The 13,904-nt window shown below is 40.4% G+C and overlaps 1 protein-coding gene and 1 pseudogene across 4 annotated transcripts; both read right to left on the reverse strand.

The window, feature by feature from the left end:
* Positions 1-982: 982 nt before the first annotated feature.
* Positions 983-5,498, reverse strand: LOC135644098 (SCY1-like protein 2 B; annotated as a pseudogene).
* A 1,530-nt stretch (positions 5,499-7,028) lies between these two features.
* LOC135581731 (protein NLP3-like) lies at positions 7,029-12,466 on the reverse strand. Of its 4 annotated transcripts, none has more exons than XM_065161464.1 (6): positions 12,066-12,466; positions 11,374-11,936; positions 9,983-10,030; positions 8,949-9,891; positions 7,631-8,685; positions 7,029-7,523 (listed from the first exon to the last, which is right to left on the reverse strand). In XM_065161464.1, the coding sequence occupies exons 1-6, from the start codon at positions 12,307-12,309 to the stop codon at positions 7,518-7,520; spliced, it is 2,859 nt and encodes a 952-aa protein (XP_065017536.1). In that variant the 5' UTR covers positions 12,310-12,466; the 3' UTR covers positions 7,029-7,517. The 4 variants fall into 4 exon arrangements, with proteins under 4 accessions (XP_065017536.1, XP_065017535.1, XP_065017537.1 ...); XM_065161463.1 differs by having other exon boundaries at positions 7,029-7,480; positions 7,593-8,685; positions 12,066-12,465; XM_065161465.1 differs by having other exon boundaries at positions 7,029-7,529; positions 12,066-12,464.
* Between the last annotated feature and the right edge of the window lie 1,438 nt (positions 12,467-13,904).

The following is a 13,904-nucleotide window of genomic DNA, read 5'->3' on the forward strand; positions in this document are numbered from 1 at the left end:
CGCAGGCATCGCACGTTGCATCATGAGATGCCAGATGCTGCACCCATTAGTATCGCCCACGATGCGTGCCTCCTCGACATCTCTCGGCGTCTTCGGCTCCTCTGATTAACCAACACGGGAGGAGGGATAGGATAATGTCGGCGGTCTTATTCTGCGCGCTCTGTTCCATCGCGTTAGATAAAAGCTTCGATGTTGAGGCTTGTCAGGGTGGTTGACCTTTCCAGAAAGGTGCGTGGATCTTCACCGCGTGCCGACATGTCGACGACCGGGCTCTTCCGTGTCTCACCGCACCACTGCTTCGATCGAATCGTGGTGGACCATACGAGGATCGAGTTGTTTAGTCTCTCTTTTCTTCTTCTTCTTCCTCCCTCCCACCCCTACTCGTCTCTGTGTGCGTTTGTGTGTGTGTGAGAGAGAGAGAGAGCGAGAGAGTGTGTGTGTTTGACTAATCTGGGTTTGGTTGACCAACCTGGGTTTGTCGGTCTCCGGCGCGACACAACGGTGGGACGTCGAGGCTGCGTCGGTGCGGGCGGATGCAATGGACGACAGCGTCATGGCCGTGGGGTTCTACGCCGGTAGGTGGGTGGGCCACGTCTATCCCCGCCGCATCTCTCGCGTCTGCTTGCTGGTCTCTCAAAAGGAGACACTGGGAAACAACGTGGATTGGGGTTTTAGGAGACCTGCGATGGTGATGACAACATGAATCCACGGCGACGCGGTCTGTGGGACACATCCCTGACTTGTGAGTTTGGAGCCATCTGAGGTGCGTTCTCCATCTACTTTTCACTGCCATTCTCACGTGTCGTGTTCACGTCCCAAAAGTCCGCAACTGTTGTAATTTTATCTCTCTCTCTCTCTCTCTCTCAGAGCATTTTGACAATAAATGCAGGAGGGACCTTATAGACATGGAGATGAATGCTGTGAGTATCTCCTCCACTGAATCCATAAATCACATCCGCAGACCAAAAATTTTGAATCTAGATTTAGGCATCTGAATTTTATTTGACATTACAAAAGAGAAAAAGTTCTCATTTCTTTACATTTGTCTAAACCATCCTCAGAACCACTGGTTTCCGAAGAAAGATCTGAGCAACTATAACATTAACAAACTTTGAGGGGAAGATGCACAGGCAAAATTTCCATTTACTTCCCATCAGAATTTCCACATTTTAAACAGTGAATTACTGTATGCATAAAGAATACATCTTTTTAGATCTATCCTGACCTTTTATATGGCCAAAAGGGAAAATCCACATCATTACCATTCAACTCAATAATCCACCTTGGACTTTATTCGGTCCGAATAACGGCTCTGATAGGGGAGGTTGCTCTGATGATCCTTGTGATGATTTTGATCGTCCTGCATTCCCTTGATTCCTTCGATGAACTCTTCCAATGGCAGTTGCAGGAGGTGATCCAGTTCTAGGAGTTGGCTGCCCATGGTGAGAAGAGGCGAATATGAACTCAAGGTCGGTTGTTTTAGTAGTATGACCACTGGAGATGAAGTGACTTGTACTTGAGTCCGAGACTGATTCTCCAGCGACTGATGCATATGCAGGATTCAACTGACCAAAAGATTAGCTATTCATGGGCACACCAGTCTGTTCATTGTGGCTTCGATTGCCCAGTAGAAGATTCTATGCTGCTCATGCCGGATCCTGATATATCATGACTCTGTGTTGGTACAGTTACAGATGCTAAATTGCTTGCAGAATTGCTTGGCTTTGGTGGCCAATTGGCAAAAGGATCCAGATCGTCGAAAGCACTATTGAAAATCACTGCGGGGTTCTGCTTCTCATTAACGCTCAACTGTGCACCAAACCCAGAATACGAATTTGAAGGAGGCCATTCAATGTCAACAGGAGTGCACGCCATGGAGGTTTGGTGGATAGGCACGGCCATAAGAGACTGCAAGGGAATAGCAGGGTCAGGTGCTGACTGCAGAATCGGAAATGATTGTTCAGGCTGATGGCTGAACTCCGTAGGAAGTGAAGCATTGGTAGTCTTCTTTTCTGTTGGACCCCAGTCTTCATCGCATGAGGGCCTGCTCTTTGTCAATGAGTTTTGTGCACTAGATTTTGGTAATGGTTCAGAACGAAGCTCGTTGGCTAACGCAGATGACACTTTGACTTGGAGGCACCAGAATCAGACATGGTCGCACCACGTTTCTCTTCTATCTTACTGCAAATACAAGATATATATAACTCAATTGCTTCTAATAATTATATTAAAGAAAAAGATGCAGATGTATTTACAATACCTTATGATATCCTTAATGAAGAGTACGTACTAAGTGAATTGCTGAACATTCAATTGCTGGCCAGTACGCAGTGGGAAAAGTAGGGAAAGCACATGCTCAATGGCAAATTCTGTGCCATGCTGAATAATAAAAAGCCGAGAATTGTTAAACTTGGAAAAGATGGCACATCTAACGTGTGATGTAAATGGAATGCGGTAACCATTCAATGTCAGCTGCAAGAATAAGCTTAACAGAGAATAGTATCTAGGAGGTAAATGCAGCTTTGCATACCTGTTTATAAATAGAATTCGCCACTCCCAGTGTGCACATGAGGGTGGGTGTCGAGTGGTCGATAGCGGTACAACGTTGAAGTGCTAGCAAGATGTCCAAAATCGCAAGTTTATCGAGTGCTGAAACCAATTCCCCTAAGCAATGCAGAGCATTTACTCTCATCTGTTGATTAAACAATGAGAAAAATATGAATACCCAACAAAATCAAAATGAGCATGTTCTGTACTTCCAGTCGCACAGATCTGAATTTCATAACTACGGTGACAAAACCAGAAGAAGTCTGAGACTGCAAGGATTTAGAAAACAGAACACCATACTGTATGTAATGACAGAACTTTTGTGCTAAACATAATAAAGGTACTACTTTACAAGGTATGCTTCCAGGAAAGAGAACTAGGAGCCTGAAAAACCTCTACTTACCGCAGCAACTGTAGTCTTCAGAGCCAACCCATGAACACGAAGTACCATGGCTTGATTCACTAGCTACAAAAGAGACTTTAGTGAATCGGTGTTACCTGTTGCAATAGAAGTTGAAAATGGAGAATAATCAGTATATGATATCCACCGAACAACATGGTAACTGATTTAAATAAAGGTATAGGGCAACTTAAATGTCAATAAATCCATTCACTAGGAAATAAAATAGAATAATTAAAGCACATCTAGTCATATATCTAATAAACTTGATTTGTATTGGTATCCGTCAAGATTGATCCAATTTAAGATTGATTTTTTTCAATTTTGTCATGAAATTGTCTGGAATCGGCTAGAATTGATCAAACTCTATCAGGTATTTAACTGTCAACTTCAAAAGAGAAAGAAGTGGAAAGGAGCAGGAGGTCAATGGCTACTGCAGGTAACAGATACACAGGAAGGAGAATAAAATGGGAAACTGAGAAAAGACAAAAAAAAGTGTGATAGGCTTGGGCAATCGTGGGTTGGAAGAATTCTCAAAGATGGATGGCCTATAGGATCACCACATGAGGTACCAACAGGAACTTTTCAGTGCGATTAAGGGATGAAAGATTTGACATTCGTGAACACACAAACACATACACAGGCCCTACAGACTATGGATTCCACACTTACGTGATGACTGAGGTAATAATAGCAATCAGCATCATCAGAAAGAAACAATGCTGTTGAGCCAGGTCCACGATCAATGGGCACAAGACACACAAAAAGGAAAAAAGAAGGAAGCAGTTGATAGAGTTCGATTCAAAGTTGATGAAATAAAATGGGGAAGGGGAGGTTTAAAAGATCTATACCACAATGTGTGGATGTTTATTAAAGAACTAGTCAGATCAAGTCCAGCTGCTCAACCTTTACACATGAACTTGAACCCTAAGTTTGAACAGAGACGATTTTTAAACTCCAGGACAATATGAGTTGGCATAAACATACCCGAGCTTGTCCAAGTTTGAATTAGGGCCTATATGCCTGAGCGGTAGCTCAAAAAGGTAGCAGTTCTGAAATCTAAGAAGAATTGTAAAGATTGCAACATTTTGTTTATCTTTTTGTTTGTAATTCATTTATCTATGCTTAAGAAATTATAAAAGGATATATGCATGTAGGAGTATTTACCAAACAACGGTCAATATTCAACACCTTCATATAGAACTCAGAAGATCATGCACATGTTATTCATGCATGCAAAATATTATGATCCCGACCTGCATGTTGAGTTGCCTTGCCAAGGGAACAGTTCTCCGCAAAACCTCTTCTTGTATTCGAGGAACAGAGTCATCATAAGCTTGAACAAACAAAGGAAGAACATAGGATATCAAGTCATCTTGGCTTGCCTAAAAGAAGTAGATCCGACAAGAGGGAATACATGACGGAAATATATGAAAATAAAAAGAATACTTAGTGTGCACAAGAAGATAGCATAACTACCAAAGCCCATTTCTGAAAACCAGCAACTGACCTGCAAAGTCTATTTAAATCTACATGTCTAAATGAAATTAAAAGACATAAGAACAATCTAAAATGTCCATTGTCTATAAATATAATCTGATTACTAATACGCATTATTTATTAAGAGAATGGCTCATGAACCAGAATATGTAGGAACTTGCACGGAAAGAACATTGCTTGTTTAAGCTTAGCAATCTTAGTACAACAGTTCCCCTCGTCTTATATTGCTAAACATGCCTAGTTCAGGCCAGTAGTTTTCAAGGTCAAAGTGACATCATTAGTGGGTCACACAACTTTGTCAAATCTTAGACTTGTTTGAATTTTCATTATGCTTTATAGAGGATCATTCAACTTCTGCCAAATATTGCATGGACCATTGTCTATATTTTATTAATGCTCTACATTAGAACCCACAACTTTGTCAAACCTCAAATGAAGGCTTATGTTGCATTAGTTCCTCAGAGCTAACTTGATACGATATTGTTTGAGAAATGCTTGGACAATGATTTAATTGGCTGGGCTAATATAGACTTAATATTACATGTTTTCTTTACCGTTTGTCACGACCCCCCTTGATAGAGTACTAACCCACTAACTTGAATGGTCGAAAACCACATGGCTCAAAATGTTTAATCACGAGTTAATGATAGTTGGTAGTTATATCCTTATAAACTAGCTAAATATTCCTCCCACATCGAATATGGCACTAAATTAGGGTGTCACATGGGCAATAACAGCCAACTTCTTCAATGTGAAAACTAACTAACTGAAAGTTGACATGTAAAAAATCTTGCAAACAAAAGGTAATATCCAAGAAGGGAATTATAGATAAACCAATTTTTAGTTATATACTGATAATTTAAAGTAAATTAGTTTCTCGTCTATAAAATAGTACCAATGTGACAAACATGACTAATATCCAACTAAAATTTAGACATAACAATAACCTGTATCTTCCTCAGCTACAACTAGCCCAACTCAAAAGGCAACAAGAAATGTCAAACCAAGCTACAAGAAGGGAAACCAGTAAGTGCCACCTCAGTCTTAAGACATACTTACCAAAGTTTAGTCGAGGTAGATTTTGCATGTATCCTCAATATCAATTATTAAAGATCTTAGTAACTGCAACAAACACAAGAGAAAGCAAAGGGATTACAAGAGATGAGCAAACCTGTTGAGGTTCTTTAAGTTCTACTAGAATATAAATTCATGGACTTATATAAACAGCACAACTAGAGAAACTATCTTTAAGGGCGTATTTTCCAGCTCCAATTTGTTCTCTTATTTTATTTTGCCTTTTCCACTTTGTTATTTGGTTGCTTAAGCATATCAATAAAAGTAATAATATAGGTAGCACACAGGGAGTACAAGGCTCACCCATCGAGTACCCTTTTCAACCATAGATCAGAAATCGATCGGCACCACAAGTAGTGAGAACAATCCTGCAGTTATCTTGCCAGATGTACAAAATCACATACCTCCATAAACAGAAAAAAAAAAAAAAGAATAATTTTATCCAAAGAAAAACCCTAAGGATGCTGAGTACAAGTTTAGGAAACTAAAGCACAAACCATGAAGGGGGGAGATAATCTCCTACTGTGATGCAGCAAGATAAAAGTAAGAGATTCACATAGACATTGAGATCTCCATCGGCAACAACCTTCTCAATCAGAATTCTGAAACTAAATCTGATTCTACCCTTTTATGTAGATTTCAGAATAAACGCTAACGCTATATAACTCAAAACCAGAAGTAAACAAAAAAAAAGTGTAAATCAAGAAAATGGGGGTAAAAAGCAGCAGCTAGTCGACTTAGTTTTTGATCGGAAGGCAACAACCTCAACCTTGGGAGTAAAACGAAAAAAATTGCAGATCCTTGATCAGAGAATATTGCTTCAGCCCTGGGGATAAAAAGAAGCAGCTGGTCCACTTGATTCTTGATCAGACGGCAATGCCGCCATCCTTGGGTGTAAAATGCATCATTCGAGGGCTACAAAAATTACGGCTGGTGAATTGGAGGCGGAGGAGAGGGGAAGAAGGGAGGCGGTCGCTGACAAGGAAGGCTCTCGGCTTCTTGCAATTCTCGAGGGGTGGGGTGGGACACCGGCGTAGGATGATTCGCGGAGTCGCAAGCAGCGTTTCTGATGGGTATCATTTGAGGACCACAATAAGTATCTCCGGCTTTGGCATTAAGCAACCATGTTATTGTCGAGTTTTGCTTGACTCAGAGAAATTAACATACCAACATGAATGAACAACATGTGCTCAGAGATACATTTTTATTTATTTATCTTTAAAAAATATTTTTTACATTTATTTATACGATTATATTTTTTATTTATTATATATTTGGGTCATATATTTTTTTTTATAAGATTACATATATCATTTATTTATTTTATTTTTTACTACTATTAATTTAAATAAAAATATATATTTATTTTTAAATGAAATATTAAAACTATTTAAAATGATAAATTCATCATAAAATATTCAATAGACTTTTGAAATATAATTTTATCAAATATTATTTGTATCAATACACATTTAAAATATAATTTCCATCCATCATTTATCAAATATTCAGAGCATTTCATGACTATACATTCACTCGAACTTGACATTAAAAATACAAATATGTTCTTAATGGGAGCATCAGCACAGTAATTTATGCCAATAGCAACAAACGAAATCATCCTGGACAATTAAAATTAATCCTAGATGTCCTTGATATTTCACATGTAGCACCACTTAAAACTCATAAAGAATGCTATTCTACTTTGTACAAAAGATAACAAATCATTATATAGCAATGAAGAATTAAATTTATAGTTATATTCTACCTCAGAACAAAACTTGGCTTCTGAATCCATAGTACTTTACTGTCTTCCAGAGTTATCGAACACAACTCCATTACAGTTCTACATTTCCCAGTCAGTAGGTAGTGCTAATGATGCCATTTTATATCCTGGTCTGGTCCATCATATACAGATTGCTGTGACTTGTTTCTTTCTCTTCTTTTTACTCGTGGTTCCTGCACAGATGCTGGTGCCATTTCAGAGAATCTGCAATCAAGCCTGCAACTTAAAATGTTCAAAACAAAACAGAAAAAAGAGATTTTATGCCAAAACATCACCGCTCCCTACATTTGTAAGATGATCTCTGAAATGTATGTTTAACCTACGTTGAACTGTCTGGTGACATAATTGTGATAATCAACCTCTGAACTCTCGCAAGAGCTTCCAAGATTGGTCACTGTATCATGCACAGATAGCCTGATTATATGAGCTCCAGAAGATCTCCAAACATCTAAGCATTCCTCCAAATCCCAGTCACAGGTCAACATGACCCACTCATGATCATCATCAAGATACTTGATATCAAAAGTGCCAACTTCCAACTTCAACTTCTTTGAAATTTCATCCTTCAAAGCCAAGATACCAGCATTGTGTGGCAATCGAAATCTAATTATATCTTCTTTGTAACTTGCCTTGATTGTCAGTGCCTTAGTTTCTTGTGACACCCAAGGTTGTGAGGTATCACGAGTTAGAATCATGGCAGGTTCATCCCGGGAACCCACCCCTGCAAAAGTACAATTAATTTTCAAATCTTTTGAGCTTCCAGAATCTTTTATTAGCACTCCAACTGGTAGTTGGGGCTTCGAATTGACAGCAACAGGTAGTGAGTTTTCATTCAGCAGACTCCAATAGCAAGCATTTTGTAATGTGAGTTTTGAGGAACAATTGGTGCCTTGTGCCTGATTTAAGTCCGACAATGCTGGCTGGCTACTCACAAAGAAATTATTAACTGGACTTCCCTGGCATGAACCTTGGGAAGTAGGGGCATCCATGCTTCCTTCTGAAGAGCTTCCTGTTGAGCGACGAGAATCCTTGACAGGGTTAAGCTGAGGATCGACTTGTTCTTTAACATGTACCCAAGGAGAAACAGATTGCTCCAGTTTATCTTCTCTATCACAGGGTTTCTCGGGAGAAAATTCACTCCTCTTAACACCATCTTGTAAGTCCTTAAAACTATCCAAATCAACAGGCCATGGAACAGAATCAACAGCAACTGGAAGTGGACAAGATAGAGAGGTCAAATCCAAAGACCCAGCACCTTGGACCGACTCGATCACATGCTTCAGCTTGGAAAGAGACCGGTTAACCTTATTAATTTTCCGAGATGGCCATCTGGAAATTCCATGATGCCGACAGATGCGCTTCATGGTTGTCGGACAAACTGTGAAAAATGAAAAACCATATGGTTATGGTCGAAGAAGAGCACAGAGGTACTGATTCAAAGCACACTTTCCAGTGGTTGCAAACAGTAACAGAACAGCTAGGCCCAAACGATATTAGTCATAGATATAACCAAGAAACCGTAAGACTACTACTTCTGCTACTATAAAACCATATATATTTCTTGCATGCAGAAGGAAAATAAAACCAAAAATGGACATGCACAAAAAAGATTTCATATGCATCACAAGCATGGAAACATACCTCCCAGACTCTTTGCAGCATCTTTAAGATTCCCAGAGAAGTATTGCTGAAGTAACTCTAAACTGATCGTCTTCTCTGGTTTGCCTCTCCGCTTTGCAGGTATATAGCTGGTTTTGTTGTCCAATGCAGTTGAGTCTAAAAGTTTGTTACCATTCTTTTTGACATTTGAATCTGTAGCCAAATGCTGCCCATGCAAATCAGGAGTTGCATTTTCCTCATTTAGTGAGTCATCATTGTCTACAGGTTCATCAATATTAGCTTCAGAAGGTATATGGACATCAGTGTCACCACGTGGACTATATATGAGTCTAGGTCGCAATTCATAGCTACCATCCGCAATTAAGTCAACTTCAGGAGACTTTCCTCCTTGAAACTTAACCTCAGTTATGAATTTTAGATTCTGAAAACACTGTTTCAACAAACCTGAAATGGAATTCAACAAATCCTGTTGCTCACCAGGGCTTTTACAATCAGCCGGAAGGAAGAACTCCAATATGTAATCGTCATCGCCCAAATGGTTACTTCGTAAGCATATGGCAAGACATCCAGCTAAACCAAACATCCGTGCGTAATGTACAAGAGGATACTCACTTTTACAATACTTGGTAATATCTTTAGAAAAACATGGCCTACGTTGTGCAAATGTCTTACCAGCCACTCCTTGTCCCTTCTGCAAATGATGTTCCACACAAGCTTCTCTAAATCCCCACAGGTGAGGGTCGATAATATAAAAGGCAACATCTGTTGTTGACATGCAGACTTGTCCCATGCAACTTCCATCAAATCTTGAACAAATCTTCTTAGGACCACCACCATGTGTCAGAACAGTTTGATGCCTGCATGGAACCCAAGTCTGAGCAAGCGGCAACTTTTTTGCTTCACAGACCAGTGTTAAGATTTCAAGAATTTCGGCTAGAGCTGCTTGGTGTCCATCATTGGCTATCTGGTTTTAATATAAAAATCAACCTCATCAACTCGTGGGAAATTTATAAACAAGAATTTGATTGAATATTATCAGAGTAAAAATAACTCACTAGAACATTTGGATGGTCCAAAATCTCAGAACTTTTCAGGTTAACAGCCTGCAGAAAGTTGCATGGATTAACAAAATTTATTTGAATGACCTTAGTGACATAACAATAGAACACTGCTCTGCAGCTTAAGCAAGTTCATAGCCAGAGCTGAACAAGGAGAAAATTGGATACATAAGGGTATCGGCTGCCTGGGCACCTCAGCTACCCCAAGGAGGCAAAAGGCTTAAATAGCAATTTGCTGGAGAAAGAGGTATACACTATTCTGCCAAGAGAAGAGATACATACCCAGAACCTGACTGCATCGAGTATCCCCATGAACTGGCCAAATCACAACGACAGCAGTTCCACAGAGCATCGAATTGCCTTAATCCGACTATTTAAGAACTCTGTCACCAGGTTTTCTTTTGTCTGCCATAATCATGCTTTTACTTTTTGCTACCCCTTTCTTTTTTCCTTTCCCCAACCTATCATAATTAAGGAAATTTTCTCCTATCTCCAGAATATATATCTATGAACCAAACGAGGCCTTGTATGTCTAGACCACACTAACCTCATATTGGTGGCTACACATTTATTTTTATAACAAATAAACATTTGCTAGTGACATAGAGAGTTATTCAAGGATTAATCTAAGATAACAGTGCAACATAATTATTTTATCTCTTAATTATACTGTATACTATTTTATTGCAAAACATGATACATAAAAATTATAGAGATAGAACAATACAGTAACCCTGGACCAAATTTTTTCCAGTTAGCCACCTAACGGTTTGGGTACCTAGGCAACCAAGCATCAAGGCTGGTTAATCTGGACTATCTGACAAATGTGGAGTACAAATACTAAACTATGAAAGGTCAACTATTAAGAGAGTAAGAAATTAACTTTGGAAGTTATGGATCAAGCCAAAGGCAGCTCAATGACAATCTTCACAAACACAATGGTTAGATATAAATTTCCTAGCTATCTGTGACCCACAATATTCAAGACAGTGTGACAAAAGTGACAGAAAGGAACAGTAATCACTTTGAAATCTTGTTTTCCCTAAATATGCTACATCTCATGACAGTGTGCTAGTTGTAGCTCCTAGGTACCATGGTTTGCCATATGAAAGAATCTAGGGTTCCTCATGTAATCAGATTGAAAGTTGGGCTAAACCGTACCACCATCTTCTAAATATTTACTTTCTAGTTTTTTTTTAATAATAAAGTGCATGTAAAATCAAATGGCACGCATCTCATTTGTAAAAATACCTTGTATAATTCTACATGCCCAGTTATACTCATCCTACCATCAACTCCAAGCAAGAAGACTGGACATTTTCACAGAATCTCTGAAAGTAACTGAAGAAAAAGAACAAAAGATAACTGCATAGGAGAAGGAAACATACCTCTAGAGCTTTACAAACTTTATCAACCTCATACGCATAATTGACCTTTTGCGATGTCATGACGACCTCAACTACACCAATGCAGGATTGACCAGATGGTTCAAAAACTGGCAATGCCAGGGTCCCCTGAACATTATAACAGAGAGCATGATTAAGGCGCTGATACTCCTTGCTGCTATAGTATTGCACATTCGGTGTCCATTCTGGCATTCTTCTTGTGAAAACACGGCCAGGGAGACCCAAATCGGCATCATCATCTTCATCAACCGAAAATATGTACATTAGAGACACCGTTCTGTACTGAAGAAGCTTGGTACTCTCAGGATCTAGAATGAAGGGCTGTCCCAAAGTTGTGAGAACACAACGATCCCCGTTCTTTACAGGCGCCCAAACCTGAACCAGAACATGATGATCTGTTGACTCCTTAAAGTACCGAAGTGCCTGTGTCATCCTCTCCTTGATCACAAAGGAACCATCCGAGAACTCCTCCACTGCTGGAACTTGTAGCTCCATTGCTTTGCTATCAGCCATGTTAGCCTTTGCATTTCGCATGTCATGATTACCTAAGTACCAGCAGTCAATTCCAGTTTCACGCAATCGAAGCTATCAAAAATCCCTAACGAAGCAGGCAAAAAGAAAAGGCGACTCAAATCGAAAGGCAAAGGTCAAATCAAGAGCGGGTGGGATCTCACCCTTCAAAAACCCCGGGTCGTCGGCGAGAGAACTTGAGACGACGGCAGCAGTATCTTCGAAGATCCAAAGCGGCGAAGGCGGAGGAGGGAAGAACAGCGGAGAGGAGGACGAGAGGAGGAACGAGGAGGGGAGGCTCGCGACCAAGGGGCTCGGATCGAACGTCCACGGGGAGACGTCGAGGTCGAGGTCCATGAGCGCCGGCGAAGCGGAGGGCCGAGGAGAATGGCATCGGGGTTCCGACATGGGGAGGACGGGGGAGGGAGGTCGGGGGAGTCGACGGTAGAGGGCGGTGATCCCATCTGGGACAGGGCGGCGGGAAGGTTGGCTTAGTAGAACCAGTGGGCGTCCCACCGAACCAGCGCCTGAGGGACAAGTTGGAGGAGGAAAAGTGGGGGCCAGGTCGATCGGACGCGCAGCCACCGTACGATGAGATCAGGACGTCTACAGCGAAGTTATCTCTGCCTCGTGTCCGTGTCTGGAGGCCCCGTGTGGCGCGTGGCAACGGAAACGTGTGCGTCTGTAAACGGGCACGCGGTACTACGCCAACAGGCTGTCAATGATTTGAGAAATACCATTTCTAACCAAATCAAGAAAAATAATTTTATTTATTTATTTGGATTTTTATTGACATCGAAATCGACACAAATATTTCCTATTTGTTTTATTTCTTATCAAAATTGGTTGTGTACAATATACGGAATTAATCTTCTGGTCATTCGTCGAGATAAAGAGTGGTCGAGGCTTAGTTGACGCTCTCTACTGCACATCCATTGGTCGAGATAAAGAGTGGTCGAGGATTAGTTTATCCTCTAGTGCACATCGACTCGATTAAGCTTTTCCAAGAAGTGGGGAAGTGATGTGGACACGCACATCATATATTCCAAGAAGGCGTTGACTTTAATTTGTTGTTCTGATCCATATATATATATATATATATATATATATATATATATATATATATATATATATATATATATATATATATATATATAAGTGTCCTTTTACAGTGCCTTTGTTATTTGGGTGTCGTTGAGATTAGAGAAAGTTGCTCATCGAGATTCGAGCTTTATCTAGCCCTCGGATTGAGCACCCAAGATGGCTGAAGAAGAGAGGCGAGCAAAGACCGTTCAAGCCCTCCAATCCCACCACCACCACTGGGTGTTGGCTAGAGGATCATAGTCTACAATAGTAGTAGGTGTCACCTCCCGAGGCACAAAAGCCCTCGACTTCTTTGGCTCACTCGGATGACCCGTCATCTATCAACATATTCAATGTCTACTCAATTTAGTAGATCTCGTTCTCATAGGAGTTGGCTTAAGCGAAATGAGGGTGTCATCATTCTCACATGAGAGATTTTAGGGGCTAGTAAGTCCTAAGAGGTTCCACGAGAGATAGCTTAGTAGAATCTCTTGGTGGACCCAACCTTCCGGTAGACCCAGCTTTGATGCCCAACCAATAACGAAATGTCATTTGTGTTAAATCTTAAATTTTGATGATGAAATCAATTGATAGTGTTTATTTGATCTGCGTTTTGAGTGACGTAGAAAGCTTCGATCAGGAAGAGACGATTAAAGCAGGAAGAATCATGTTGGGCCGGAGTAGAACATATCAGAAGATTGGACGTTGAGCCGGAGGATTGGTCGATATATTGGCAGAAGGCTTCGGACCATGGGATTGGGCATCGGCCAAGAAGAGCGAAAATTACGTTAAGAAAATCGGAGTTGTGGAAGTCAACTGGCTAATTGGGCAATAGGCTACAAGAGAGGACGATACGTCGAAAAATCGAACGAAGCATCGATGAACTAATGATATGCCGGACAATATTTGATTCAAGCTCT

The sequence above is a fragment of the Musa acuminata genome, chromosome BXJ3-8, assembly GCF_036884655.1.
Source record: "Musa acuminata AAA Group cultivar baxijiao chromosome BXJ3-8, Cavendish_Baxijiao_AAA, whole genome shotgun sequence".
NCBI classification, from domain to species: Eukaryota; Viridiplantae; Streptophyta; class Magnoliopsida; order Zingiberales; family Musaceae; genus Musa; species Musa acuminata.